We start from the raw sequence: 26960 nt of genomic DNA, 5'->3' as shown, positions 1-26960 counted from the left end.
AAATGAGGGCTATGAAAACAAAAAATCTGAGGCTTCTAACAGATGATACTATTCATTCTCCCAGACTATGAATTTATTTTTTTTATACAGGTCGCATTTCAACGTATTTCATCCTGAAATTATACACACATACCCTTCATATCCTTGTTTACTTGTACAATTTTTTCAGATTTTTTGAAACCAACAATTTTGAATTCAAAATTTTAAAAAAATTCGGCCTCCATGGAGGCCGAGCCAAAACACCATACTCTCAATCGATTCCTTTGAAAAGACATCGACAGCCGCTCCGCTGCACCGTGTATGTCGATGGTGGCACCAGGGTACTTCCTCCGTCCGGGTTTATTGGGCCCAAAGACAAGATTGATAGGACCAAGGCAACTAGCAAATGGATGTGTTATTTTAGGCATTAACCTCTCCAGTAGATAGTTGATGCTTCGTTTTGCACAGTACTCCCTTCATTTCAAAATATAGTGCGCCCACGTTTCCCGAGGTCCAACTTTGACCATAAATTTAGCCAACGAGACCAACTGCGGCGGGAGAAAAAAAATATATAATTGAAACTTCTTTCGAATACGAATTCACTGATATAATTTTTGCTCCCGCCGCAATCGGTCTTGGTAGTTAAATTTACGGTCAAAGTTGAAGCACGGGAATAGAGGAAGCACTACATTATGAAATGGAGGAAGTAGTTATTACTGACACATGCATGCAGTCACCATCCCATCAGCCTCTACCAATGACCCGCATGCATGCAAGCTCACGCGCGTGGAGGGATGCATGCGTGGCGCAGATTCTGAAGTTTAACCTCTCGATATCATCACTCAGGAGTTAATTTGAGGGGAAAAGCTACATGGTTTCCAAAGCGGGCCTAATAAAAACGGACATGATGTTTTTGCTTAAGGGCTTAATAAATCCGGACGGAGGGAGTACCAACAAGGCCTCGGACAGGAACGAGCCAACAGCCGACGAAAGTCGGCGAGGTGTGCCTGAAGGTTGACGGTTTGCGTAGGATGGAGGGAGGAAGGGAGGGGAGGTGCGGGTTCGACAAGGAATTGGGATGGTTCGACGGTTCCACTTTAAAGGAATGGGTTAAGGAGGGTGAGACCATCGCGTGTGGCCGATGCAGCGGTTCGGTTGGCACTCGCGGGAGGTTTGAGAAATATCACAAACAGCGCCAGGCAAGAGGTAGAAGAAGGCCATCTGACCGTTCATTGCATACCCGGATGATACAAAAAAGTAATTTGACTGCCCCCCCAAAAAAAATCCAGTCATCCGATGACGTATGACGTGTAGCCAGTCCCATCCCATAAAAAGACAACGGTTTGTTCCACGGTCATACTGTACGTGGTACGTAAATAGCACATCGGTTCACCTTTTATGTCTATCTATATTTTTTTCACCTTTTCTTCTCCAGCTATTTTCCCTTTTAATTTCCCCACTTTTTTTTCCTGAAACCCGGAGGGAGGCCACAATTTCCCCCTGGCATAAATAGGCGGGCGGCCTCTTCCCCCTGGTTTGTCCGTTCGCTCGACGGAGCTCGATCCTGCTGGGCTCGATCCCGTCGACGAATCGAGGTATCTATCGTCTGTCACCGCCGAGCCAATCAATCGCGCCCTTGCATTTCCTCCCCTGACCCGATTCCCTCCGTCTCATCTCATGCGCAGACACGCCGCGTCGGACGACGACTGCGCCCTCACGCGCGCAACAGTCGTCGAGCCCCGGTTCACGTCGGCCGCCCGCAGGCAGGGGCACCGCACGGCGATCGAAACAACAAAAAAGCAAAAGGTTCGTCCGGTCGCCCCCAGATTCCCACCATTCATCTTCCACTATTCCGCCTTGTTAAATGTTGATAATTTCTGGCACATTCGGACTTCAGAAAAGCTGGGAATTGACAATGTTTATTACTATAATTTGTGATGAATCATACGTTGCGTCGAAGCAAAGTTAGCAAACCGCGGCGGTGTTGGCATGCGGGTTACTGGAGAAGAGAATAGTAGCAAACGGCGGCACATGACGTGAGGCACAGGATCGCGTTCGGCGCGGGCCCCACAGCTGTTGGGATCGGGTACGAGGCATATAATTTTAGCTCCGCGAATATGCGCCCCCGAAAAGGATATCCGCTCCCAATATTCCCTTCGTCGAAAGACTAATCTATTCTTGGAGTCGCAGCCGGCCGCAAGCAAATCTGCGTTCTCTTTTCTTTTGCTGGGAAGGAGATCGAGCCCGGAAACCTTGGCGGGCGCGTGCGTGCGTCTCGTCACCCCCGGTATGAACAAGCTAGGCGGACGAGCAATTTCGCAGCGCGTTTGATTAGCGCAAGAAAGATATCGCTCTCCCGCACGCAAGACCTACCAGTACTACCAAGTACCAAGGGTGCGTATTTGGCCATGCCTCCTCAAAGTCCTGGCGCTTCTTTGGTGTTCTACTATTGGAGAACAGCACTGTTTTGACGTCTTCTTTAGAAGAAAAACAAGAGGAGGAAAATGCACCACCGCAACCACGGCGCTTGGAAATACTCTTTGTACTAACCAAGTGTGCATGCCCGTTTTCCTAGTTTACGTGGGGATTTCTGACCTGGCGCAGCGGCATTGCCAATGTCTTTTTAATCCCAACGTGGCAACACGTTTACACCATTTATGATGGATATTTTTTTCCCACGCTTGGGTCCGTTGGACCATCCACGTTTCAAGGCACATGCCCCCCTCTTATATTTTATGAGCTTGTATCATAACACAAGCTAGTCAACTAAACAGTACTCGCTCATTACGCCTCTTGTCGTTAAGCAAGCGATCAGGCACCACAAAGAAGAAGAAGACCGTAGGGGCGGGCGTGACCTCACCGGGGAAACACCCGATCCAGCGGCAGCCCACGGGCACCACGAGCAGGAGTTGCCAAACATAAGCTGTCGCCAGCACCGGTATAAACACACGAGCAGCTACCTCCTCGGAGGCCACGGCCGAGGCGCCTCAGCACTTCCACGGTCCGCGCTCCCCACGACCCCGAGCCCCTCCCTCCCTCCCTCCCGGGTCACGCACGACGACCCGACTCCCCAACAGCCGGCCGGAGACGAAGAAGAAGACGACCACACATCCTCTGTTTCCTGGGCAACCTCCAGCGCCTCTCTCCGCAGGTAATGGCTCCCGTCATGCCGGCGCCTCCCCATCTTGCTTTCGGTTCCGCTTCGTCTGCCCGCGTCAGAAGAAGGCGGCTTCTCGCAGATGCCGGCCATGGCGGCATAACGGATCGCCCGACTTCTCTTCAACTGTTGTCTTGCAAGTTGCATAGCTTCGGGCAACTTTAGCCGCTCTGCTCGTTCCGCTTTCTCTTTCAGATAGAGTAAGATCCGTTGGTTCGGTTGCTTCTGTTGTCGGGCTGCCTTGCCTTGCTTGCAAGACCGGCCTTGTCTTGCTTCTTCGCCTTTATATTCATTCGTGCCCTTAGGCTCGTATTCACGCATCTCTGTGCCCCCTGCCTACTCTTCTTCCCATTGCTGGTTGCTCAACTGTAGGTGAGCCTTGCTGCTGTGGTTGAAGGAGCTCTATTTTGTTGTTTCCTTGGTAATATTATTTCAGTTGATCAATCCAAGTTCAGTCGCACTTCTTGATTTTGGTAGTGATCATTAGATCTTGCCCCCCTCCATCGACCAAATCTCCCAATCAATTTCAGGTTAATGTCAACTGTATGAAGTTAGTGGTTGTTTTCTCTGCTCAATCCGGGGGTCCCTGATTTTAATTTTGAGCTTGGGCGCTTGGCTATCCTGTTAGGTTGATTCTGATGAAAAGTGCTCATTTGTAGGCATATCTATGCTGATGCCAGGGGCCGCTCAAACAAAAGATTCAATGATTTAACAATGTTTCCCTCGTATCATCCCACCTAAAAAATTCGTAACATCCAACCTAATCTTATGACAGCAAGTGCAAAGTGGTAGCAATATAGCGTGGTGTTTATTTTATTTCAGGAACCATCTAGTCCTTGGCCCCAATAATTCATCCAAGCATTGTTATAGGATCATTACTCCTTGTTGCAAAATAAGCATTTGCATCCGTCACTTTCATTTTCATAACTCCAAGTTCCACATTTCTGTCGAGCTGTCGGTCAGCACTTATGATCTTATCTGGATAATTCTGACGTTTGCCGTGTTTGGTCTTTTTCAGATATTAGGCAATAACACCAGCCGGCCTTCTTCCCGGCTACATTAACTACCAGTTTGTGGAGAAGCCAAATTCAGGCTCGCTCATGGGCTCCTCCGCTGAGAGCAGAAGCAGGATGGGTAGCATAAAGCCCATGGGGATTCAGCTCATCGAGTGTGTCCGTGGCGGCCCTCTCTCCTTCAGATCATCTCAGGCTCTTGTGTTGGTGCTCACCTTCCTGTCATATGCCAGTTACCATGCCACTAGGAAAACCACAAGCATTGTCAAGAGTGTTCTTGATCCCAAGACAACAAACCTGGGCTTGTTGCACTGGCCCAGCCATATGTATCTTCAAGAACTGAAAGGCGCGGCGAACAACACGGCTCTCCAGAGTGGCTGGGCTCCGTTCAACGGCGAGGATGGCACCAAGCTGCTCGGCGAGATCGACTTGGCTTTCCTTGGGGTGTATGCCATTGGCATGTTCTTTGCCGGCCATTTGGGTGACCGGGTGGATCTCAGGATCCTCCTGACCATCGGAATGGTAGGGACCGGGCTGTTCACCGCCGCTTTCGGAGCCGGCTACTGGCTCAACATCCACAGCTTCTACTACTTTCTCGGCGTCCAGATGATCGCCGGTCTGTTCCAGTCGTCCGGCTGGCCCTCCGTGGTCGCGGTCGTCGGCAATTGGTTCGGGAAGAGCAAGAGGGGGCTGATCATGGGGATCTGGAACGCTCACACCTCAGTGGGAAACATTTCTGGCTCGCTGATCGCGGCTGCCATGCTGAAGTTCGGGTGGAGCTGGTCGTTTGCAGTGCCCGGTGCCATGATTGCGCTGGTCGGGCTGGCCGTGTTTCTCTTCTTGCCTGTTGATCCTGAGGTGGTCGGGGTCGAGGAGGATCGCCATGTGAAGGACTACGAGAAGAATGGCACGGATGTGCCTCTGCTGGAGGGACATTCGAGTGGACGAGACGAGGCAGTGGGGTTCATCCAGGCATGGAGAATCCCTGGCGTTGCCCCATTTGCTCTCTGCCTCTTCTTCTGCAAGCTTGTCGCCTACACGTTCCTCTATTGGCTCCCTTTCTACCTCAGCCACACAGGTTCGTCTAGTTGTATATTATGCTGGCGGCATGTGGAGATAAAAAATGAATCTTTTTTTGACCTGACCACCGTTTTGTTCTGTTCCTGAATTTCAGAGATCGGGGGAGAATATCTGTCAGACTCCGCGGCGGGGATCCTGTCGACCCTGTTCGACGTGGGCGGCGTCGTCGGCGGCATCCTGGCCGGCCACATCTCCGACCGGCTCGACGCGCGGGCGCTGACGGCGGCGACCTTCACCTTCTCGGCCATACCGGCGCTCTTCTTCTACCGCATCTACGGGAGCATCTCGCTGACGTGGAACGTGGCGCTCATGTTCGTGACGGGGGTGCTGGTGAACGGGCCCTACGCGCTCATCACCACCGCCGTGTCCGCCGACCTCGGCACGCACAGCTCGCTCAACGGCAACTCCCGCGCGCTGGCCACCGTGACGGCGATCATCGACGGCACGGGGTCCATCGGCGCGGCCGTCGGGCCGCTCCTGACGGGGTACATCTCCGCCAAGAGCTGGAGCGGCGTGTTCACGATGCTCATGGCGTCGGCGCTCGTCGCCGGCCTGCTGCTGTCGAGGCTGGTCGTGGCCGAGATCACCACGAAGATGGCGGCGCCGCAGAGGCCCGTCGATTCGGCTGGCGATCTGCCCGTGTCGTCGCTGGAGGAGCCTTAGGCGGGGCCGGAGATGGCCGGACTGTACATTGAATTAGGATGGCGCGAGGAGGGTGGCAGGTGGGGCTGGGAAATCGGGAGGTGCGACGGGAAGAAGGAGCGGGTTCCGCTCTGATTTTCCGTGTAGTAGGGCGCTCTTGGGTCTCATGTGATTGTGTCGTGCTGTGCATATGGAGTGAGTGATTGTTACGCCGAATTCGACCGGATAACAGTGCGGATTATTGCGCGCTGTCTGCTCCTCGATGTAGAGCATGTGCCGACCATTTAGACCACGGTGAAGAGCGGTGCTCTCTCTTTTGCAGTATCAGCGACAGATCAAGGAAACGAAGGCCGGCATTGTACTAAATTTGTAGCCACTTCGGAAAGTGTACATTGATTGTAGCGCATGATACTGTGAAATCTGAGATGTCCTTTCACCACTCGGTGACAAGTATGTTCGTATTCTGGTGTTTGTCAAGTGGCGGTTCCTCCCCCAAACGCACAATTTTATGTGGTCGTCATCAAAGAAAAATTGAAGGGGACCAAGGCCGGCGTAAAACGTCCTAATTTACTAAACAGTATAACTCAGCTAATTAGGAGCCTCCATAGTGATTTGGGATCCTAAACCGTCCGATTAAGCGTATAAACGAGTGAGATCATTCCATCCTCTCGTAGCATTCATTTGCGCCTGTTCGCTGAAGTCGAACCAACATCAAAAGGGCCGCTGCTCCGCAGGCTTATTTCTGAGCCTTCTGAAGCACTGGGTTGTGAGGTCGGCCGCCCGGTGACTTAGGTGGTGTTTGGTTCTCTAGTCCTAGGAATTTTTCTAGTCCTTGGGACTTTTTAAAAAAACTCTCAAGAAGGTGCTTCTAAGGGCTTTTAACAAAAAGTCCTCCCATCCTATTTGGTTTGTTAAAGACTTTTTCTATTCCCAACGCAAAAAAGTCCCTGGAACCAAACACCCCTTTATTTTCTGTCGTGAGAGCGATCGGGCTGCCGATCCGTGGTGCTGCAGCCTATTTTCCTGATTAATGTGCAAGAAAGTAGCGTGCAACTTTGGCTACCTTTGTCTAAAAAAAACTTTGGCTACCTATGGTTCTACTGCATCATTCTTTTTTTCCTTTTATATTCCTGTACTACGCAGCATCTACCTTGCAAGGCTAAAACGAGGACATCATCATTCTTTGTTCCTTCTATTATTCCTCAACTATGTAGCAACTATATTTTTTTTTGGAATACGTATTAGTAGTATTAAAGGAGAAGCGGCAAAGAAGCTGGATATAATGTCTTTCGGCCATTGCAACACCAATCACAAGAACTAGCATCCACATTCATCAAACACACCCACCACGTGTACTAAGATACATGCTTCACCTAGGCCAACCTCATGCCGATGGTGATGGGGCAAGCCACAGAGCAACCAAACCGCATCATAACCGACGCCAGAGACCTCTACAACAAGACCAAAACACAAAGCCAACATAGACCAACGTACCCCATCCATTGCGCCGACAAGAAGTCGGCAAGTGGACGGTAGGGCCTGGGCGGATCTAGAGACGACGTCATCGAGAGAGCGTCCGTGATGGTGTATATTGCACCAAGGAGGCCCACACCCATAGTAGAAGCCAACACCGAATTGAGCCGTGCCACCGGAACTCCTTGAGCAACAAGACGACGCCTCCAAGAAGAGGACGGCGCCATGACGCCGCCATGACGCCGCCGTCGCCGCCGCCTGGTCCAAAGGACGGACCAAGGGATTCCCCTTAGCACGGCAAGGCTACAATGAACGATGACACATACCACACAAATATGATCCACCACTTATTCAATTATTCAAATGCCTTAGCAAATGTTATGCATAGACAAAAAAATGCACAATGACAATCCAATGCTTACTTAGATAGCATTCAATTATGCAACTTATACCTAAAGTTTCAATAATGCCCAACTATCTATATTGAAGTAAGTTTTTTTTTCTTTTTTGTGATGTCCAGATTTTCTCATATATTTGTATTGTTCTTCCAATAAAATGCACAGGCGCAGCAACGCGCGCCCTTATGTTCTAGTAAACCATAAAATTACCTAAACAATGTAGTACGAGGTTAAGGGAGTTACAAGAGGGTTGTTACAAGATACTCCCTCCGTTAAGTGTTTCAACCTTACTACAACTTTGTATAAGCAGTAATGTTGATGAATTGCTGATTAGGGAAACCTGGCCAAACGGCAGTATGTTGAGGGTATGTCATGTCTGTTTTGTGAAGAGCTTGAAACACGCACTTATTTATTTGTTTTTCGAACGCTCTATTGGAGATCGAAGAGACGTGACCGATGTTGATCAGCTCATAGGTACTAGCGGATTGGCTCAATAATCGTTGCTTTTTGTGCAGCTCATAGGAATCAAGTTACAGACTGCAACGAGACCTCTGTTTTAGATGCGGATGGAGAAGCATTGCAATAGTGTGCTCCCGATGGAGTGTCATATGCTCGCAGGCTGCAAACGTGCAGCTGGACTGTGTGACTTCCTCACCGTAGCTGCTGGCTCGCTGTCCACCCCTCCTACTCTGTCTAGATCCTGGCTAAAAAGATGGGCGGCGAGTATACCTGGCCAAACCACGGGCCGGGCCTAGCCAAGCCTGAGTCAAAAAACTGGGCTCGAGCCAGGCCCAGCCCGGCCATCGGGCCTAGTTTTTGGCCCAAGTCTGGCCCGAACACGTAAAACCCATCGGGCCTCGGGCCGGGCCCCTTCAGAAAACTGCAAAAATGATGGGCCCGAGCCCGGCCCGGGAGTAGCGTCGGGCCGGGTCGGGCCGGGCCGGCCGGGCCCGGCTGCCCATGGTCAGGATTAGCGGCGAGTTATATCAAGCTCTTCGGTGTTGCTCTCGTGTGCCTGTAGCGTGAACCCAAAAATCTGAGAGCCTAACGCTCCTAAACTGGCTGCAGCCCGGTGTAGACTCTGGGAGGAGATCCCGACCGTAGTTGATAGAACTCCGGCGTAGATTTTTTTTTGAGAAATCTCCTGTGAGGACAGGTCCTGCATTTCATTAAAAAGAAAAAAGTTTGGCCCGGTTTATAAGAAAAATCGGACCCAAAAACCTAACATTCTCGGCTAATCAGAGAAAACCGAATGAAAACCCAAAAACGAAAAAAGCGAGAAAAAAGAGGCGCTAAAGCTTGGGGATAGGGACAGGGACAAGACAAATGCTAAAGCCAGATACCAGAGCGACAGGCCCAAAGCAGTTAGCTGAGGCTCAAGTGCGACCAAACTAACCACCACTTACTACGGCCTAGATTCCTACCATCTCTTTGCGGCGAGGAGATTTGAGTTTCTCATCATATGGTGAAATTTGATGTCAGGTGCTTCAGGTCCATGCAAAGGTTCGACATGGTCAAATCGGCTCCAATAGGGAAGCGGCGACAGCGGCGTGCGACGTATTTTGGCGGTAATAGTGGTCATTTGATGGTCTCAAAATCTTAATGTATTTTTTTATTATGTTTGAGATGCTTTGTACTTTCGATGAATTTTTATAACTAATCTGGTACTTTCAGCAAAAAAGAAGAAGACGGAGGAGCTATAATTGCCAACGCGAAAGGGATTGTGATAATTTTGTTTGCAAAACCAACTTTTTGCCCATTACAAGTGCTTGACTAACCAATATTTTCAGGTTTTCATGGTTGAGCTCCCATTGCTATTTCTCAATGGAAAATTACAACAGAAGTCAATTCTCTTATGGACAAAGTCAATACTGAAAACCTGGCTCTTTTGATCAAAAGAACAAATAAGGGTAGCATGATCAGAGAAGATAATAAAGGCAGTGATCAGATCTACAATCCCACGAACAAAGATTGATCATGTAAAAACAAGATAATTCAACACTATTCATACTGACTGAAGAATATACTTAAATACAAGGTGCCGGGGTTCTGATCCACGAGTACCTATGGGACCGGCGGACCGAGTCCCTTTCGGTTCGGCGAGGGCGGAGGTCGCACGAAGAGCGGATCGAGGCGAAGCACACGAGCAGTTTACCCAGGTTCGGGCCGCACGGATGCGTAAAACCCTACTCCTGCTTTGTGGTTTGTATTGAGTTCTTGCTCGGGAGCGCGGAGTGCTACAGTACACTCCAGCGGCTAACGAGACCGAGCTTGAGTGTTCTCCTTCCCTGAACCAGCTCTCCCCCCTCTACGTTGCGTATGGGCCTCCTTTTATATGCTCAAGGGGTCACCGACAGGTGGCAACGTAGACAAGGGTAAAAATGAAAAAGGTGATGCGGTAGGTACAGCTACCTGCTACAGTGTATCATACCTAATCCTGACGACAGGGGACAAGGGCATTAAATGCCCGTCTGCGTCGCTTAAACAGTGCAAAAGGGACCGTCAGGGACGCCACCGCTTGCCACGATGGCAATCTTGTCAGCGCCGCTTGCCACCGCGCACCCCTGGCTGCACAGCCTCCCGCCACGTACGCCTGGAAGGGTCCCAGAGCGACACGTTGATGGATGTGCTGGAGCGCGGGCACAGAGTGGTAGCTTGCCGCGGCAAGCGCCTTGTCGCGGTCGTTGTCTTGTCGCGTCCGGGAGCTTGTCGCTCACCGGGCCTTGCCGGGACGCGTGGCGCGTCGCGGCAAGTTCCTTGAGGTGCCTTGGTTGGCCTTCCCGTCAAGCTCCTCTTGCCGGGGTCTTGAGATGCCTTTGTTGGCCTTCCCGGCAAGCTCCTCTTGCCGGGGTCTTGTCTCCTTGGCTTGGATACTTTGTTCTTGAATGGCTCCAAAGGAACCACGGAGGACCTTGGCGGTCACCTGGCAAGCCTTGCCGCGGGATGCTGCGACTGCCCGTGCACAAGTTTGGGATACTAGGGTACCCCTACTCTAGTACACCGACAGGAGCCCCCGGGCCTGGGCCATACACGGTGCCGAGCGCTGTTGGGCCAGGCCCAAAACAGGGCACGGGCACGCGCGGCCTAGGTTACGCTATATCTCTCCCCGTATCCACCGCGCCCTCCCCGGACGACACGCGTTGAATGCGGCGTCGTGGGAGAGATCGTGGGTGGTTTCTTTATTCGGAAATGCGGAACGTCCGCCCTCTCCCTCTTTAAAAGCAGGGGAAACAGGGGTAGTTCGCCCATTCGCTGGTTGCTGCTTCAATCTCGGAAATCTCCGCCGCTCCCTCGTCTTCCCGAACCTGAAAGAGAGCAGCGCCCCGCCCCCATCGCCACCAGCACCACCAACGCCGTCGACCTTCTCCACCACTTCCGCCATGGCTCCGAAAGCCGACAAGGGGAAGGTTGTGAAGTCGACCGAGGCGCAGCGGCTTGCGGCGCTGCGAAAGGAGCGGGCAGTCTTCCCCCCCAAGCTCGCCGCGAAGGAGCTGAGGGAGAACTACTACCTCTTCTGGTCGACGGAGACGCGCGCGCATCCGCCCACGAAGGTACTCCCCGCCGCCGCTTGGAAGACAACTCCAAACGGATACCCTTTCTTCGCCTTGTTCTTCTACTGCGGGCTCTGCCCGCCCTTCTCTGAGTTCTTCTGCGATATCATGAATACCTACGGGTTCCACCTCCTTGATTTCACCCCCAACGCCGTTCTGACCATGGCAGTTTTCGCACATCTCTGCGAAAACTTTGTCGGAGTCCATCCCAATGTAGCCCTTTTTCGCCACTTCTTTATACCCCGAGTAGAGAGGGGAGAGTCTTTATCCGGCGGAATCGCCTGGATCTCGAGGGCCGGCAAGAAGGAAACTTATTTGGAGGGAGAATTCCGCGGCAAGTGGGAGGAGTGGAGAGAAGACTGGTGCTGGATTGACGAGGAGAACCCGCAGCCATTCATCATCCGGCGCCAAGCCCCAGTAGCACGCGGCAGCGACTGGAGTGACGTGGCCCCGGAAGACGACAGGCTGAAGATTGCTGTCACCCGGATCCTGCGCCTCAGGCTTGTCGGGCTCACTGTGGGTGCTGTTGGCGCAGATTTTCTTCGCCGCCGCATCGCCCCCCTGCAGGAACGAGGGAGACCCGCCTGGGAGTTCAAGAATGCGGCGGATATCATGAGGCTGCAGCCGGGCCTCAACTTCAACTTCACTGTTCTGGAGCTCAACGCGATGCTGCAGGAGCTGTTCAAGTACGACCCTCAACATCCCGAAGTGTTCAGGTTGCCGGGGGGCGTCGTTCCACTGTGCAACAACTCCGCGCTCGACCGCATCCGCGCAATGATGCCGCTGTGCGATTCGCATGGAATTGTGCCAACTTGGCAAGAGCCTGCAGACGATGTCGTGCAGGAGTTCTTCGATGGCTTGGTAGAAGTGCCGATCCGCTCCGACGAAAAGGATAGCCTCACCCGCGACACCACGGATGCGGAGATGACACGCATCGCCACTAGGCTGGAAGAGGCGGCGGCAGCCGCAGCCGCGGGCGAATTTGGATTCACCGTGGAGGAGGCAGATGCAGCAGAGGCGGCAAGCCATGCCGAGCGAGGGGAGCCCGCCGGGGAGAAAGAGCTTGCCGGGCGGAAAGGGCTTGCCGGGCATGACGTCGAGTCGAGCGAGCCCGCCGAGGATGCGAGCGGCTCGCTGGAGATCAACTCCTCTTCATCTTCATCTTCGGGCAGCTCGCCGCAAGCAGAGCCTCCATCCCCACCAAGAAGGTGTCTCCGCAAGGCCGGCGACGTAGCGGAGCGGTAGGCGGGCCAACAGTCGCCGCGTCGCGTGACGCGCTCCACCGCGGCAAACACCGTTGCCGCGGGAGCGCCTCATGCTGCGACGGCAACTGGAGCGGGGTCTAGCCGGACCACCGCTTCTGCTCCTACCGCTTCTCACGCCGCGACGGCAGCCGGAGCGGGGTCGTCTCAGACCACCGCCACTGTTCCCGCCAAGCGGCCAAGGGAAACTACTCCTCCGTCTCCCCGCGTCGGGCGTGAGCCGGACTTCGACTTCTCTGCGTTCAGCTCCGATGAGGAAGAAGAAGAAGAGTAAGATTCTCTTGTTGTACTTGTAGTTCTTCAATCCTTGCTGTCTTGTCTTGTATCTCATTTGCTTTACTCTGAACTTATTCCTTTTTAGGACTCTGGCCCAGAGAGCAGCGAAGAGAGCCAAGGTCCCGGTGATTGTCATCGAGGACGAACCCACCTTACCGGACCCGGCAACTTTCCTCCAGAGCAGCCCCCAGCGTAAGTATATGATTTGCTTTCCGCTGTGAGGTGCGCATGGATACTCTGTCTTTGATGATATCTGTTTGTTGGTTTGTGTAGAAGCAGAGCAGCCCCACCAGGAGCCAAGGGAGAGTCCTCCGGCAAGGGAGAGCTTTCCGGTAAGGGAGAAGTCTCCGGCAAGGGACAGCACTAGCGGCCCCCCGACGGCGGAGACTATGACTGCAGAACCCGGGACAGGTAATCCTTTCGCTGCAAGATTTCCCTTGGGTTCTTCTTCTTTTGATCTTCTTGGGTATTTGCTTGACTCTTCTCCCTTTTCCGGCTGTCAGACCCATCTGCTACAGAGCCGATGGAGACCGAGGTTGCCGCCGACGAAGCAGCCGGTGCTGACGATCCCGCCGGCGCAGAGGCCGCCAAGGCTGCCGCCGCAGCAACTGGCGAGGGGTCCGGCGATCGCACTGACGGCCCTGAGGCCGCAGGAGCGCCAGGCGCTGCGCCGACCGCCGACCCGTCTGCCGCTGCCGCAGCGCCAGGCTCCGAAGAGCCCCAGCCCGGCGTCTACTTGAAGGCCGGCGATGACGTCTTCATCAACCTCCCCTGGGCGTCAAGCTCCAGGGCGCCGGTCGAGGGAGAGATCTTCGACGGGGAGGTGCTCGCCTCCGCTGGGCTGACGCTGGTTGACGCACCAAGCAGCAGCAGCAACGAGCCTGAGCAGGAGCGGCTGCTGCGGAAGTTGTTGTCGCTCTACCGCGCGCGGCAAGCCAAGCTGGAATCCCGCGAGGCACTTGTCGCGAAGGCGGAAGTGGACATCGAGAAGCGCGCGGAGGAGCTCCGGGGTCTCCACCAGGAAGCTCTCCGGTCCTTGGCAGAGGAGCGGGAGCAACTTGCCGAAGAGCAGAAGGCCTTCCTCCTCGAGAAGGCTGAAATCAGAGAGCAACAGCGGCTTGCCGCTGAGAAGCTATCTGCGCAGGAAGGCGAGCTGGCGCAGCGGAAGGTCAATCTTGACGCCCACGAGGAGGAGCTTGCCGCGCGCGAGGAAAAATTTGGCGGAGCCCTCAAGCAAGCGGAAGATGCTGCCGCAGCCGCCAAGGCCGCCAAGAAGGAGCTGGAGACGAAGGTGGCGCAGCTGGAGGCCGATCTCGCTGAGAAGGGCAAAGAGCTCAGCGCCGCCAAGGTCTCCAACGTGGATCTTGAGTTGAAGCTGACCACTTTGACCAAGACGCTGGACGGCGCCAAGGAGCAAGAAGCGGCCTTGAAGGAGGAGATCAGGGCCGACAAGGCGCTGCTGGAGAGTGCTGTCGCCACCCAGAATGCTTTCAGGGAGACTGTGGAGCACTGGACGGAGAGTCTTGTGAGTGTTGCCGCAGACATTGACAGGGAGCTGGCGCAGCTGGGGATGGAGGATCTCGGGTATCCCTCCAACGAGAATATCCAACCCAGCGCCAAGCTTGTCTTGTTCTTCAAAGGCGTGGCGATGGCCCTCCAGCGACTCCGGGAGAGGATCCCAAAGCAGCTGGCCGACGAGTCGCGCAAGATCTGCGCGGGAACTCCTCAGAAAGTGTTGGTGAAGGTGGCCTTCCGCAATCCAGGCCTCAACCTCACCAACGTCCTCAAGACCCTGCCGCCGGATGCTGATCTGGAGGCGCTCAAGACCCTTATCGCACCCATTGTGGACAAGGTGAGCGGGATCATGAGGATCGAGGGCGCTCGCGTAGACTAGGCCGCCCGCTTCTTCTTTTCTTGTCGCTGTTTGTCATGTTATGAAAACAATCTGTTAGAGCCGCGACAAGCTATCTTTGTAATATAACTCTATTTTGGGCAATGATTGCAATGTTATTCCCTTTACTTGATTCCTCCCTTTGTATGTTTTTGTCCTACGCTTTTAGGGAACTTGCCGGTGCAGGCACCTGAGCCGCGAGCGCTGAGTGCGGGACGTCAGCAGCCTGCTGGCGGTGCCGCTACCGACAAGAAACCTTGTCGCAACTAGTTGCAGCTCACTTAAATTGTTGAGCGGACTCGAAACAAAGTAAGGGCGCAACTAGCTACGAGTTGGTTCCTCCGCGCACATGTTTTTCATACAAAGTGCGGTCGTTCAAGGGAAAAAAATTAAAAATTTTAAAAATCTGATTGCTCGAACTTTGGCAACTTAGCTTTTCTGTTGTTTGCTTCCCGGTAAGGCGAAACTTTCTTGAACGACGCCTGGTCCATACCATTATCTTCTCCTTTCCCCCCCGGCAAACTTGTGGGTGAGGGAACCTTCCTTTCCTTGAGAAAAAAGAAAGAAGAGAAAATAAAGATATGGAGCCTTACGGCTCGTTATTGCTTACCGGGAAATAGGTGCTGCACAAAGTGTCAGATCACATATGCAAAAAATAGAAAGCATGAAATCGACAAGATGTGCGGAGCATATGAGCTTTACTTATGCACGGGGTCTGCGCCCGGCTTTGTACAAAGGATTACATGCAACAGCGGCAAGACTTGTACAAAAAGGTGGTTACCGGAACAGGTTCCGGCAACCGCGCCTTACGGGTAAAACTTACGAAGATGCTCAATGTTCCAGGAATTGCTCACCGGAATGCAATTTTCGGTCTCAAGGCGGACAGCGCCAGGCCTAGTGACTCGTTTCACCTGGTAAGGGCCTTCCCACTTCGGCGTCAACTTGTTGGAATTCTTGGCGGACTGAACGCGCCGAAAAACAAGGTCGCCTTCCTCGAGACTTCTGGCGTTAACTTTGCGGCTATGGTAGCGGCGCAAAGCTTGCTGGTAGCGAGCAGCTCGTACAGCAGCCTGAAGACGGTCTTCCTCAAGGAGCAGCGCGTCATCTTGTCGCAGCTGCTCTTGCTCAAGCTCATCATAAGCGAGCACTCGAGGTGACCCGTATACGAGTTCCGTGGGGAGAACTGCCTCTGCTCCATAGACTAGAGCGAAAGGTGTCTGGCCAGTGGCTCGATTTGGCATCGTCCTGATCGACCAAAGAACCACCGGCAGCTCCTCGATCCAGTTTCTTCCGCACTTGTGCAGCCTGTCGAAAGTCCTGGTCTTGAGCCCGCGCAGCACTTCAGCATTTGCCCTCTCCGCTTGACCGTTGCTTCTCGGGTGAGCAACAGAAGCAAAGCAGACCTTGGTGCCAAGATCTTGGACGTACTACATGAAGGTGCGGCTCGTAAATTGCGTACCGTTGTCGGTGATTATCCTGTTAGGGATCCCGAAGCGGCAAACAATCGACCTGAAGAACTTGACTGCTGACTGTGCTGTCACCTTTCTCACTGGTTCCACTTCCGGCCACTTTGTGAACTTGTCGATTGCAACGTACAAGTACTCAAAGCCCCCGACTGCTCGGGGAAAGGGGCCGAGGATGTCGAGCCCCCAGACCGAAAATGGCCAGGATAAAGGGATCGTCTGGAGAGCTTGAGCTGGTTGGTGTATCTGCTTGGAATGGAACTGGCACGCTTCACACTTGGTTACTTGTGCAGTTGCATCCTGGAGGGCTGTCGGCCAAAAGAAACCTTGCCGGAATGCTTTGCCGGCAAGTGCTCTTGCGCCAATGTGGTGACCACATATGCCTCCATGTATCTCTGCCAACAGCTTTTGTCCGTCTTCCCGGTGAATACACTTCAATTTCACACAGATGAGTCTTCTTCTGTACAGTGTCTTGTCGACAAACTGGTACATACTTGACTGTCGGGCTACTCTTTCCGCTTCTTCTTGCTCTTCGGAAAGTTCTCCTGTCTGAAGGAAACGGACAATCCGCTGTGCCCATGCTGGAGCTTGTGGCTCGACAACAAGGACTAAAGGCAAATCTGCGGCTGCGGGAACATCCGCTTCTACGGCGAGAATCTGTGGCTCTGCCGGAGCTTGACGTTCCCCGGCAAGCTTGCCGGAGCAAAACTTGTCGGGAGCTTCTTCTTCAACGGAACAAACCCTGGGGCTTGCCGGAGCAGACTGCTCCTCAGCGCAAGGCAAATCTGTTGCTGCGGGAACGTCCGCTTCTACGACGAGAACCTGCGGCTCTGCCGGAGCTTGACGTTCCCCGGCAAGCTTGCCGGAGCAAAACTTGCCGGGAGCTTCTGCTTCAACGGAACAAACCCTAGGGCTTGCCGGAGCAGACTGCTCCTCAGCGCTCTTGGCGTTGATCTTGGGGACCTTCTTGGCGGCGGCTTCGGGAAGCTCTGCCGGCAAATAGTCACCAGAAATCAACTTCCTCTTCTTGCTCTGTCCAGTTGATGTCGTTACAGACGGTTGAGTCAGCTTGAGCACAAAGATCCCTGGTTCTACAGGTAACTTAAGTGCGGCGCACTTTGACAGGCCATCGGCAATGGCGTTCTGAGCTCTTGAAACATGCTCCATCTGTAGGCCGTCAAAGTGCTCTTCTAGCTTTCTCACTTCGTCGACGTATGCTTCCATCAACGGACTCTGATAGCTCTTATTCACCTGGCGGACGACAAGCTGCGAGTCACCCCTGACAATGAGCTTCTTGATCCCAAGGTCTGCCGCGATCCTGAGACCGGCAAGCAAGCCTTCATACTCTGCAGTATTGTTTGTTGCTTGCTCCTTGGGAAAGTGCATCTAGACTACGTACTTGAGGTGCTCTCCGATGGGTGCGACAAGCAGCACGCCAGCGTCGGCGCCTTGCAGCGAAAAGGCACCGTCAAAGTACATCAGCCACTCTTTGCTTGCTTCCTTGACGGGGATGCTCGTTTCTGGAATTTCTTCGTCTGGTGTTGGCGTCCATTCTGCTATGAATTCTGCCAATGCTCTGCTTTGGATAGTTGAAGTACTCTCAAACTTGAGGCCAAAGCTTGACAGTTCTAGTGCCCACTCAACAATCCTGCCTGTCGCTTCTAGATTCTGTAGTATCCTCTTCAGCGGAAAGCGAGTGACAACTGTGATTTCATGTGCTTGGAAGTAATGGCGCAGCTTTCTCGAGGCCATGAGAAGGCCGAAAAGCAATTTCTGCACACCAGAGTACCTTGACCTAGCCCCCTGCAGAAGGGAACTGACAAAGTAAACTGGGCGCTGCACCATTCTCTTCTGTATCTCCTCGCGCGTCTGCGCAGATCCATCCTTGTCGGGACCAGGGCTTGCCGGGGAAGCCCCCTGCTTGTCGCTGGATGCGTCTGCCGTGGTTGCTGGCTCGTCATCTGCCTCTCTCTCCGCTACTAACGCAGCACTAACCACTTGATTGGTTGCCGCTATATACATCAGCAACTTCTCTTGTGGCTTAGGTGCGACAAGTATTGGAGTGGAGGACAGGTATCTCTTCAAGTCCTGGAGCGCAGCCTCCGCTTCCGGAGTCCATTTCATTGGACCTGCCTTTTTCAATATTTTGAAAAACGGCAGGGCGCGCTCTGCAGACCTAGAAATAAACCTGCTGAGAGCAGCCACGCAACCGGCAAGTCTTCGTACATCCTTGATGCGCTTGGGTGCTTCAATCTGCTCAATGGCCTTGATCTTGTCGGGATTGGCTTCGATTCCCCGCTGAGACACGAAGAACCCGAGAAGCTTGCCGGAGGGGACTCCAAACACACACTTCTCGGGGTTGAGTTTAAGGTTGATCTTGCGCAGATTTGCAAAGGTCTTGTCTAAATCTTGAATCAGAGTCGCCTTGTCCTTGCTCTTGACCACTATGTCATCCATGTAGGCTTCCACAGTTCTGTGTATTTGTGGCTCAAGAGCGACATGGACTACCCTTGCAAATGTTGAACCAGCATTTTTTAAACCGAAAGGCATCCGTATGAAACAGTACGTGCCACATGGAGTGATGAATGCGGTCTTCTCCTCATCCTCTTCTGCCATGAAGATCTGATGGTATCCTGAGTATGCGTCAAGAAATGAAAGCAAATCACATCCGGCCATGGAGTCAACAATCTGGTCAATGCGCGGCAAAGGAAATGGGTCTTTGGGACAAGCTTTGTTAACATCGGTAAAGTCGATACAAAGTCTCCATTTCCCGTTCACCTTGCGCACGACTACAAGATTGGCCAACCACGTAGGATGGAGCACTCCTCTGACAAGGCCTGCTGCTTCCAACTTCTTGATTTCTTCTGCTATGAATTCTTGGCGCTCCACTACTTGCTTCCTGACCTTCTGCTTGACGGGCCGCGCATGAGGACAAACGGCAAGATGGTGCTCAATTACTTTCCTGGGAACACCGGGGATGTCAGACGGTTGCCACGCAAACACGTCGACATTCGCCCGCAGGAAAGCAATGAGCGCGCTTTCCTATTTAGGGTCGAGAGTGGCGCTGATGGTGAAGGTACCACTAGTGCCGTCCTCCTTGGCGGACACCTTCTTGGTTTCTGGCGGAGCTGCCATTGTCTTCTTACACTTGCCGGTGGAGCTCGATGGTGCATCCTCGACGGCAGCGCAGCACTCCGAAGAGGTGCGCTTGCCGGAGTGGGCATCAAAGCTCTTGCCGGACTTGGTCTTCTTCTTCCCCCCGGGAGCTTCAACGGCAAGTGATTTGCGATCTGTTGCGGCTGCCGCTTCCCGGTAGATCTTGTCGGCGCAGATAAGAGCATCTTTCTTATCGCCAGGGACAGAGATGACGCTTATCGGGCCTGGTATCTTCAGCATATTGTATGCGTAGTGAGAGGTTGCCATGAACTTGGCGAGTGCTGGACGGCCGAGTATCCCATTGTAAGGCAATGGAAAATCGGCAACGTCAAAAGTGACCCTCTCAGTCCTAAAGTTCAACTCGCTGCCAAATGTCACTGGCAACGTGACCTTCCCCTTCGGCTTGCTCCTTCCCGGGTTGATTCCTTGGAATGTGCCGGTCTCTTCAAGCTCGCTGTCAGGGATCTGGAGTTTCTGGAGTACAGCGGAGGAGATCAGGTTCAAGCCGGTCCCGCCGTCAACTAGCATCTTAGTGACCTTGAGGTTGCGGATAGTTGGTGAAACCAACATCGGTAAGCACCCGGCCGCAGTTGTGCGATCAGGGTGGTCCTCAATATCAAAGATGATAGGCGTGCTGGACCATTTCAGAAGCTTGCGCGACTCGACAGGTGGTTCCGCCGCATTGACTTCCCGCACCCACTGCTTGAGTTGGCGGTGTGAAGTATGCAGAGAAGCACCGCCGTCAACGCACAAGACCTCTGTGGCTTTCTGGAACTCCTGCTCACTGGTCTCTACATCATCCATGTCTTCATCGTCGTCGTCATCTTCATCCTTGTCGCGGCCGCGGGGAGGTCTGTCTCCTTGCCGCTGCTTGGCCTTGCCGCGGCGTCCTCCCCGGCCAGCGCGCTTCTTGCCGGATTCTCCAGCGCCTCCTTGGGCCCTCTCCTTGTCGCGTCGCTCGTATTCAGCTTTTTGCTGCTGGACAAGCTGCTCGACCTTCTTGCAGCTCTGGAGGTCATGGCCCTTGGTGCGGTGGATCTTGCAGTACTACTTGTCGGTGCTGTCTTGCTTGTCGGCGACCGCCACAGACTGGCAGTTAGTGCATGCGGCATTCTCCTTGCCGGAGCTACCAGCTTTGGATTTCTTGGCGCCACCTTCGTTGTCGGACTGCTCAACGACTAGCACATCTTTGCCTTTCTTCTTCCTGTTGTTCCGCCATCGGTTTTTCTTTGCCGGGGCAGCATCCTCGCTGTCAGATCCTTCTGCTCCTGTATTCTCTCCGGGGAGTTTCCTCCCTTCCTCAGCACGTGCACACTTGTCAGCCAGGGCATACAGCTCACTGACGTCTCTGATCTTGCACATCGCCATCTCCTCCCGCATCCTGCGGTTACGCACGTTCTGATGGAACGCGCTGATGACCGCGGCAGGGTGGACATCTGGGATGTTGTGCTGTACACGGCTGAATCTCTGAATGTACTTGCGCAGGGGCTCTCCTTCCTTCTGGGCGAGCAGATGAAGGTCACTCTCTTGGCCATGAGGTTTGTGGCCGCCTGTAAAGGCGCCGACAAACTGATGATATAGGTCTGCCCAGGAGGATATGGAGTTGTCCGGCAAGTGCATGAGCCAGGACCTGACGTTGGGCTTGAGCACCAGCGGGAAGTAGTTGGCAAGGATCTTGTTGTCCCGCCCCCTGGCAGCCTGCACCGCGATGGTGTAGATGCTGAGGAACTCCGACGGATGCGACTTGCCGTCGTACTTCTCTGGTACGTCTGGCTTGAAATTCTTCATGCTGGGCCACTGGACTTGCCGCAGCTCACGAGTAAACGCAGGGCAACCTACCGCGTACGGCAAGCCGCCTGGTTCCCCTGGCGCATGCATGTCGACAGAGGGCCCAGCGCGCTGGTCCGATTGACGTCGCGCTTCTCTTCGGCGCTCGATGCGAGTACGAGCGTCTTCTTGCTGTCGTTCGTGAAGAACTTGGCGCTGATCGCGACGAGCTCGTGGATCTGATGACGCGGTGGAGTCGCTGTCGAGGTGGATCCGGCGAGTCAGCGATCTTGGCCTTCGGGGCGGAGAGTGCACAGTGGTTGCACCCCCACCGGTCTTGTCGCCACCGGCTCGTGCCTGGCTGACTTGCCGTGGCTGCGACGTGCTCGGCTGCTGTTGAGTGTCGCCATTGGCGAAGCCGATGAGACTCTGAATGGTGGCCCTCCAGTCGTCGATCTTGTCTGCCGTTGGAGGGTAGTCCAGGAGCAGTTGAGCTCGCGCCAAAGCTTCTGCTGCAGTGGCGGGTGGCGGTGGCGAACGGTGCGAGGAGTGGGATATGCTCGGACTTCTAACTATGTTAGAAGGAGCAGTATCCCGTCCAGGCGACCGTGCCTCGCTCGTGCCAGCATGTTGGCGTGCATGCTGGTCTTGAGCACTCCGAGATCCACCAGCTCGATCTTGGTCCAGCAAACGCATGGTACTGTGAGCACCATGACGCTGCCGGTCCCGCACCTCCTGAGATGGGCGCGGTGCATGCACGGACGCCGAGGTCTTGGAGTGCGCCCGGTCGTTGTGGGAGCCGGCTACGCCGCCGATGGGCAGCGCAGCCTTGTCCTTGGACCTGGCAGCACCGTGAGCTCCCTCGCCGACGCCCGTTCTTCCGCCGGCGTCCGCCCCATCAGCCGTTTGCTCCGGCGGTGATGGGTTCGGCGCGGACGGAGTAGCCGCCTCCGAAGCCTTCTTCTTCGGCGGCATGTCGATGAAGATGATGAAAATCTAGCTCGCGTGAACGCCGGATCTGGTTCACACAACCGCGACGCCCCCTACCTGGCGCGCCAAAGATGCCGGGGTTCTGATCCACGAGCACCTATGGGACCGGCGGACCGAGTCCCTTTCGGTTCGGCGGGGGCGGAGGTCGCACGAAGAGCGGATCGAGGCGAAGCACACGAGCAGTTTACCCAGGTTCGGGCCGCACGGATGCGTAAAACCCTACTCCTGCTTTGTGGTTTGTATTGAGTTCTTGCTCGGGAGCGCGGAGTGCTACAGTACACTCCAGCGGCTAACGAGACCGAGCGTGAGTGTTCTCTTTCCCCTGAACCAGCTCTCCCCCCTCTACGTTGCGCATGGGCCTCCTTTTATATGCTCAAGGGGTCACCGACAGGTGGCAACGTAGACAAGGGTAAAAATGAAAAAGGTGCTGCGGTAGGTACAGCTACCTGCTACAGTGTATTATACCTAACCCTGACGGCAGGGGACAAGGGCATTAAATGCCCGTCTGCGTCGCTTAAACAGTGCAAAAGGGACCGTCAGGGACGCCACCGCTTGCCACGATGGCAATCTTGTCAGCGCCGCTTGCCACCGCGCACCCCTGGCTGCACAGCCTCCCGCCATGTACGTCTGGAAGGGTCCCAAAGCGACACGTTGATGGATGTGCTTGAGCGCGGGCACAGAGTGGTAGCTTGCCGCGGCAAGCGCCTTGTCGCGGTCGTTGTCTTGTCGCGTCCAGGAGCTTGTCGCTCACCGGGCCTTGCTGGGACGCGTGGCGCGTCGCGGCAAGTTCCTTGAGGTGCCTTGGTTGGCCTTCCTGTCAAGCTCCTCTTGCCGGGGTCTTGAGATGCCTTTGTTGGTCTTCCCGGCAAGCTCCTCTTGCCAGGGTCTTGTCTCCTTGGTTTGGATACTTTGTTCTTGAATGGCTCCAAAGGAACCACGGAGGACCTTGGCAGTCACCTGGCAAGCCTTGCCGCGGGATGCTGCGACTGCCCGTGCACAAGTTCGGGATACTAGGGTATCCCTACTCTAGTACACCGACAGGGTATGAACTTTTTATTAATCTACAACTCATTTTCTTATTAGCCTAGTGCTGGACTAGAAAAACGCCACTAGCAAATATAACTAACTCGATGGTACATTGGTAGCCCTGGTGAAAATCTGCTGGCTGGCATGAAGGGACACCTCCCTCACGAGCCCCCTTGCCATCAGGTCCTTGATGCCCCTCTTAGCCAGGGACGCATTGATCTGCAGGAAGATGATGCTAGGTGAGATCTTCAGATAATCATCTTGTCTAAGCTGCGCATTGTACCCGGGTTAATCAAGAAGAGAACCGTATGATCGATCATACGTATACACACCCTAAGGCGCTCGGAGAGGACGGAGGGGGTGACGAGCTTGTACTTGGGCGCCTCGGACAGCAGTGGCGGAGCCAGAACTTTTGTCGAGCTTGGGCAAGCTTGAGCCCAAGTGTCTAATGTCGAAATTAAAATGTGATGTTGTTCCGATAGATACAACATATAAAATAGTCTCAAACTTCCGTACCACAAATCCACATTAATAACGAAAAAACGAATTTAAAAACAAAGTCATACAAATGTGGTTTTAAAGTGAACTAATATGTAGCATATCGATATTCAGTTTCATAGACCAAAATGAATTTGAGACTTGACAATAAAAGTCATAGAACAAGGCCGTGCATGGAACCAAACTCATCTTGTTCCAAGCAAAAGTACGGCTATCCAAATTACCATCCAAATGTCCTAAAAAATACTACAAGATAAAAAACAGATTCTGAGTTCACATAAATTCATCATTGTAATTTGTTGATATATTCAAAATAGAGAGCTTGTAGGAATAAACGGAACATAGAATAGTGTGTTAAAGAAAATCACAAGGCAGATGTAATTTGTGATACTTCGTTGCAATGAATGTTCGAATAATATTTTTATCATGATCTAACTTGAAAAAAAATCAACGGTCTGAACTTAAAATCTGAGCCCTAATCTATCCATCCCTAGATGTGGATAGGCACATCAGTTAGCAATCTTACCTAATCTGATTACGAAGGAAGGAACGAGTGGGCAAGGTTGCAAGCCGTTCCTGCCTTCCCCGGGACAGATCCGCTCATCCCGCCGCTGGCCGCGTGCCGAGGCCAAGGCCAGCCTCCAGCCGCCGCCGCTGCTAGGCTGTTTCCGCGCGGTAGGCAGCCGAACAGCGCAGAGGGAGGCGAGCGAGCAGCGAACAGAAACAACGATTAACCAACAGCCCGAACGTAGCGTTAACCAACAGCCGAACGTGGCTTGCTAGGCCTAGCTCTTACAAAGCCCATTAGCAAGCGGCCCAACACAATTCTGCCCGGAAAATCGTGGTGTTATATTTTCCTTCCTGATGGAACCAAACTTTACACCTCTGGTTTGGCGGCAGTCTGTTGGGCGATTTGGAATAATCGTAACCAAGCTACTTTTGAACATAAAGACCTCAAAAGCCCTTTTAATGTGGTGTATGCTGCTTGTGGTTTTTTGATGTACTGGGCAGGTTTGATGGCTGGCGATGATCGGGAGACCATGGAGCACGGAGCCAAGATGCTCAGGTCCAGTGCTTCGATGATGATGAGAATCTGCGCGACTCCAACCAACTCAGCTTCAAACTGATCCTTTCTGCATCTCTTCGGAGCTTCGAATTCTCGTCTGTCAAGGATAGACTGCCTTTCACTCCTGCGCGAGTGCTTCTGATTGCTCTTTTATGAGCCTGTAAGCTTGGTGAAGTTAGACTATTTCGGGTTCCTTTTGGGGTCTCCTTGGTGTTTAGATCCTTTAGGTTGCGTGATCACGGGTGTCGTTGGGTTTTCGCCCCGCAATGAGCTGCTCGATGACGAGTGCTCATGGTGGGTTTCCTAGTGATGCTTTGAACTCGCCTCCTCTTTCTAGTTTCCTTGCGATGTAGTTGGTACTTGGGTCTGTGGTTATCTGAACTATGTATTTCCGCTATGTTTTTAATGGAAAGGGGTTAAGGCCCGGTTAAAAAAAAATCACGATGCGTACGTCAAAATTTTCAGCTGTCGCACGACATCGTACAGCGTACGCGTTGGCATCGAGCCGGGCGCTGGCTTCGCCCCTGTCGGACAACATCTTGTCGTAGGTGGCCTGGTCGAACAGCACGGCGTTGTTGACCTTCTCCTTTTGCTTTCCCTTGCTCCACTTCTGCATACGCAGAGGCCAACCACGTACAGTACCAAATTAAAAACGCAAAGCAGATTCGTGGCAGATCCGGCGATCCAGAGTTGAGAAACGCGAAATTCATCTGGGAGATCGCTTGGACTAGTAGCGTCTATCGGTCTATGTACCTTCTTCTTCTGCTGCTGCTTCCCACTGCCGGCATTGGCGGGCTTTGCCGACGATGAGGATGCCGCCGCCTTGTTGTCCTTCTTCACGGCCTGCGCGGGGGAAGCCGGTCAGTGTTTATCTACAGGGGCGCTTCGTTATGGTTAGGACTCGGGAGGAAGGAGGGTTTACCATTGCTGCCGATCGAGGAGGTGCTGCGAGGCGACAAAACGATCGAACAAGAAGTGCTTGTGAGAAATCGCACGCTGTGGAACACTGGCAATGCTACACGTACAAACAGTTTACAGGCTTTTACAGGTGGGTTAATTTTTATTGGTCAACAAATGAGCGGGACGGCCTACCCCTCTAAAAATCAGAGGGAGAGGTTTGTGATTGGTTGTTAGATGGAAAGAGCTTGTAAAAGTTTGTAAATCTTTATATGTCTAGCATTTTTGGTGGAACACCGATAGGCTTCTACTAGGGCTTCGGCTCGGGCAGTCGTGCTGCTTATATTGATTTCTGAAACCTACGGGCAATGCACCTCACATATGGAGACCCAGACAGATACAGGTGGTTATCCATCTGGAGTTTGGACTGCTGTACCACGTCCAGCACAAGGAGACCGATCAAGCGATCAGCCTGACCCTTTTTTTTAGAGAGAGAGGAGACCGACATGAAGAAGGGGCGTACTACGCGTCCGCTCATTTTAAAAGATCGGCCGGGTCACTGGCCATCAGATCTAACACATGAGCAACACCTTCATCATTGTAACAAAGATTTTGTTACGACATACTGTATTTCTTATTGCAACACGGATCTTGTTACAGAAGTTTTGCAACACAACATAGAATACATATATTTTTGGTTTATAACAAAGTCTTGTTGCGGGTAGAGGTGGCAGTTGATGACAAGCGGCACGCTTCCAAGGCCGCTAGAGGATACACACTTCTTCTGATCGATGCGCAAGCACGGAAACATACCGCCCAGGCACACGGCGTGTTTCACGTTTGCATACACGCCGTGGGGACACCGGAGGCGGGGGAGTGCGGTGTCGGGTGGCCATACGCGCGCGACCTGCGCGTCGGGGCACGCGTTCTCCTGCCGCAGCCTTTTCCGACATCTCGCTCCAACGCCTGCCATTTCGCCAGGCAAAGATATTCCTGACGACGCCAATGCCAAGCGTATCGTCGGCTTGCTGGTGGAGTATCTGACTGTCTGTAACAAAGAAAAAAAAATTGCTGAAGTGGCCGGCTAGTAATCTCCCAATCTCTCTTCTCCTAAGAGCATTTTCAGCCGTTCGCCCCCCCCCCCCCCTTCCCTCAAGGACGTCGAAAAAGCGTCGTCTAGGGCTGAACCGGCGTTTACTTTCGGTGTGGAGGCGATTGCGTTCCCAGTCGTCGTCCCCAAGTCGGCGCAGACTCGGCCATTTGATTCGAATTCGGCACAAACTCGACGATTTTTCATTCACATTTGTACAAAAAATCAGAAAAACAAACAAACTACGCCTAGCCCTATTACGCCGCGGCCGCCGCCCGCATTCTA

At 53.4% G+C, this 26960-nt stretch overlaps 2 protein-coding genes across 3 annotated transcripts; one reads left to right on the top strand and one right to left on the bottom strand.

Annotated features, from left to right (window-relative positions):
- Positions 1 to 2931: 2931 nt before the first annotated feature.
- LOC125539393 (putative glycerol-3-phosphate transporter 1) lies at positions 2932 to 6339 on the top strand. 2 transcript variants are annotated; one of them, XM_048702836.1, is made up of 3 exons: positions 2932 to 3130; positions 4155 to 5227; positions 5324 to 6339. In XM_048702836.1, exons 2-3 carry the CDS (start codon positions 4237 to 4239, stop codon positions 5890 to 5892), a joined length of 1560 nt encoding a protein of 519 aa, XP_048558793.1. In that variant the 5' UTR covers positions 2932 to 3130; positions 4155 to 4236; the 3' UTR covers positions 5893 to 6339. The 2 variants fall into 2 exon arrangements, with proteins under 2 accessions (XP_048558793.1, XP_048558794.1); XM_048702837.1 differs by lacking the exon at positions 2932 to 3130 and adding an exon at positions 3385 to 3508.
- Positions 6340 to 23171: 16832 nt separating this feature from the next.
- On the bottom strand, positions 23172 to 26558 carry LOC125537632 (40S ribosomal protein S25-like). Its single transcript, XM_048700959.1, has 6 exons — positions 26399 to 26558; positions 25684 to 25703; positions 25442 to 25531; positions 25225 to 25298; positions 23457 to 23544; positions 23172 to 23343 (listed from the first exon to the last, which is right to left on the bottom strand). The coding sequence occupies exons 1-6, from the start codon at positions 26556 to 26558 to the stop codon at positions 23221 to 23223; spliced, it is 555 nt and encodes a 184-aa protein (XP_048556916.1). The 3' UTR covers positions 23172 to 23220.
- Positions 26559 to 26960: the final 402 nt, after the last annotated feature.

The sequence above is a fragment of the Triticum urartu genome, chromosome 2 (genome assembly GCF_003073215.2).
Source record: "Triticum urartu cultivar G1812 chromosome 2, Tu2.1, whole genome shotgun sequence".
Lineage (NCBI taxonomy): Eukaryota > Viridiplantae > Streptophyta > Magnoliopsida > Poales > Poaceae > Triticum > Triticum urartu.
The sequence above is the reverse complement of the archived record's forward strand: the minus strand, read 5'-3'. Positions and strand labels throughout refer to the sequence as shown.

What these genes read in the sequence shown, in the direction of transcription:
- LOC125539393 (XM_048702836.1), top strand. Translation starts at nt 4,237, where the DNA reads ATGGGCTCCTCCGCTGAGAGCAGAAGCAGGATGGGTAGCATAAAGCCC. An exon ending in TTTCTACCTCAGCCACACAG is followed by an intron (nt 5,228 to 5,323) that starts GTTCGTCTAGTT and finishes CCTGAATTTCAG; the next exon opens with AGATCGGGGGAGAATATCTG.
- LOC125537632 (XM_048700959.1), bottom strand. Translation starts at nt 26,558, where the DNA reads ATGGCAGGCGTTGGAGCGAGATGTCGGAAAAGGCTGCGGCAGGAGAAC. An exon ending in CATTGCCAGTGTTCCACAGC is followed by an intron (nt 25,532 to 25,683) that starts GTGCGATTTCTC and finishes TCCCCCGCGCAG; the next exon opens with GCCGTGAAGAAGGACAACAA. An exon ending in CAGGCCACCTACGACAAGAT is followed by an intron (nt 23,545 to 25,224) that starts GTTGTCCGACAG and finishes AGCTTGCCCAAG; the next exon opens with CTCGACAAAAGTTCTGGCTC.